General features: G+C 31.3%; 2 protein-coding genes across 3 annotated transcripts in view; both read left to right on the top strand.

Annotated features, from left to right (window-relative positions):
* Window positions 1-2,500, top strand: part of fwd (phosphatidylinositol 4-kinase beta fwd) — a 441,509-nt gene that overhangs the window by 162,102 nt on the left and 276,907 nt on the right. The gene's annotated exons all lie outside the window — the stretch shown is intronic.
* The window catches only part of LOC137621404 (octapeptide-repeat protein T2-like), a 10,943-nt gene continuing 9,878 nt past the window's right edge, over window positions 1,436-2,500 (top strand). The window contains exon 1 of the mRNA XM_068351702.1: window positions 1,436-1,908. Coding sequence (XP_068207803.1) covers window positions 1,436-1,908 — 473 coding nt within the window. The remainder of the gene's footprint in view (window positions 1,909-2,500) is intronic.

Raw genomic sequence — 2,500 nt, 5'->3', positions numbered from 1 at the left:
TATTATTATTATCATCATCATTATTATTATCATTGACCTTATTCTTGTTTTATTTCTGAAGTTTTTATTATTTATATATGAAAAATCCAATTGAATGTTGTTGGTCTTCTTAAAATATTTTATGCTGATTGTGAATTACGTTAATAATGATGTCACTATGATGCACTATTATTTGCATTGTTGATAATGATGATGATGATAAATTCATTACCATCATTATTGACCTTATTGTCTTTTTATTATTTATATATGAAAGATCCAATTTGATGTTGTTGCTCTTCTTAAAATATTTTATACTGATTGTACATTAAATTTCTCTTACTGTTCATTAATTTTCATATTTCCTTTCCTTACTGAGCTATTTTTCCTTGTTGGAGCCCTTCGGCTTATAGCATCCTGCTTTTCCAACTAGGGATGTATCTTATCTTGAATAATAATAATAATAATAATAATAATAATAATAATAATAATACTAATAATAATAATAATAATAATAACTAGAAAGTTAAAGCATATATCGTTATTATTACTATTTTGGTCGTTATTATCATCATTATAATAACTATTAATACCAAAGGCAATTTCTGCCTCAGTGGCGTTAATCTTGGCAAGAAGTTTTTCCATCATTCATATTTTTATTCTATACAAGTACTGCATTCAATCAAAAGTTGGAAGAACAAAAAAAGTTCTTTAGAAGATTAACGTCACTGAGGCAACTATTACCTTTGATAAAACTTGTTTGAAGGAGGGTCTCTTAATAAATACACTTATTAATATCATTATAATTTTTATTATTCAATTTTTCCTTGTTTCATTTCCTCACTGGGCTATTTTCCCCGTTAGGGCACCTGGGCTTATAGCATCTTGCTTTTCCAACTAGGGTTGTAGCTTAGCAAGTAATAATAATAGTATTAATAATAATAATAATAATAATAATACTCTTATCATTATTATTTTTATTATTCAATTTTTCCTTGTTTCATTTCCTCACTGGGCTATTTTCCCCGTTAGGGCACCTGGGCTTATAGCATCCTGCTAGGGTTGTAGCTTAGCAAGTAATAATAATAATAATAATAATAATAATAATAGAAATAATAATAATATTAGTAATAATAATAATAATAATAGTAATAATAATAGTAATAATAATAACAATAATAATAATAGTAATAATAATAGTAATAATAATAATAATAATAATAGCAATAATAATAATAATACAATTACCATAAAGGATTACCTATAATCATTACCTTTATCATAATCATTTCGATCCTCTAGAGTCTATACCAATGAAATATAACTGGTCCTGCAGAGAAAAATCCGGGTAAAACCAGTTCATCCTGCGAATAATTAATCTGAATCGTACCATGAAAAAATTTTATAATCAAAAAGTCACCCCGTGACGTCATTCCGGCTGCCAACGACAGTGACCATGAATCAATATCCTAATAAAAGGTATCGACCAACTATTACGTCAGGAGAGAAAAGAGGGAAGAGAAGAGAAAAGAGGGAAGAAAAGGGGGAAGAGAAGAGAAAAGGGGGAAGAGAAGAGAAAAGGGGGAAGAGAAAGAGGGAAGAGAAGAGAAAAGGGGAAAGCGAAAGAAACGGGGCTAGAAGAGAAAAGAGGAAGAGAAGAGAAAGGGGGGGAAGAGATGAGAAAAGAGAAGAGATGAGAAAAGGGGAAGAGAAGAGGAAAGGGGGAAGAGAAGAGGAAAGGGGGGAAGAGAAGAGAAATGGGGGAAGAGAGGAGAAAAGTGGGAAGAAAGGAGAAAAGTGGGAAGAGAAGAGAAAAGGTGAAGAGAAGAGGAAAGAGGGAAGAGAAGACAAATGGGGAAGAGAGGAGAAAAGTGGGAGGGGAAGAGAAAAGGGGAAGAGGAGAGGAAGACAAGAGGAGGAAAGGGAATCGTAGGTTTAAATCATTAAAAAAATTATGAAAATAATATATAAAGTTATCTAATTGCTAAAGAAAAAAATTTCTGAATTGAGTACGTTTATAGAATAAATCAAGATATTTATGAAGTCCATAAAAATATTTACCGTGAATTCATCATATAAACAAAACTTAAAAGACTCAATAACATCTAATTTACATATTCAATCACTGCCATATACTTTTATTTACAAAACATTTTGTCTTGTGTAAAAGATTAATAATTTTTATAAACGATCTCCTTTTTATCATGATATACAATGACAGATTTCTCTCCTCCCAATATACTGTTCATCTCTTCTCATGACATGACCGTACCACCTCAGTCTACTTTCTTGGATCTTATCTGATAGTTTTCTAACTCCTGCTGTACTCCTAATTACTTCATTCCGTATCTTATCTCTTCTTGTCACCCCACACATCCATCTCAACATTCTCATCTCTGTCACATCCATCTTCTTCTCTGTCTTCTTCATTGCCCACGTCTCCGCTCCATACATCATTGCCGGTCTCACCAATGTCCTGTGTACTTTACCTTTCACCTTAACCCCTATTTTCCTGTCGCAT

This window comes from Palaemon carinicauda, chromosome 28 (genome assembly GCF_036898095.1).
Source record: "Palaemon carinicauda isolate YSFRI2023 chromosome 28, ASM3689809v2, whole genome shotgun sequence".
Classification (NCBI taxonomy): Eukaryota; Metazoa; Arthropoda; class Malacostraca; order Decapoda; family Palaemonidae; genus Palaemon; species Palaemon carinicauda.
Note: the sequence above shows the minus strand (reverse complement) of the source record. Positions and strands in the feature narration are given on the sequence as shown.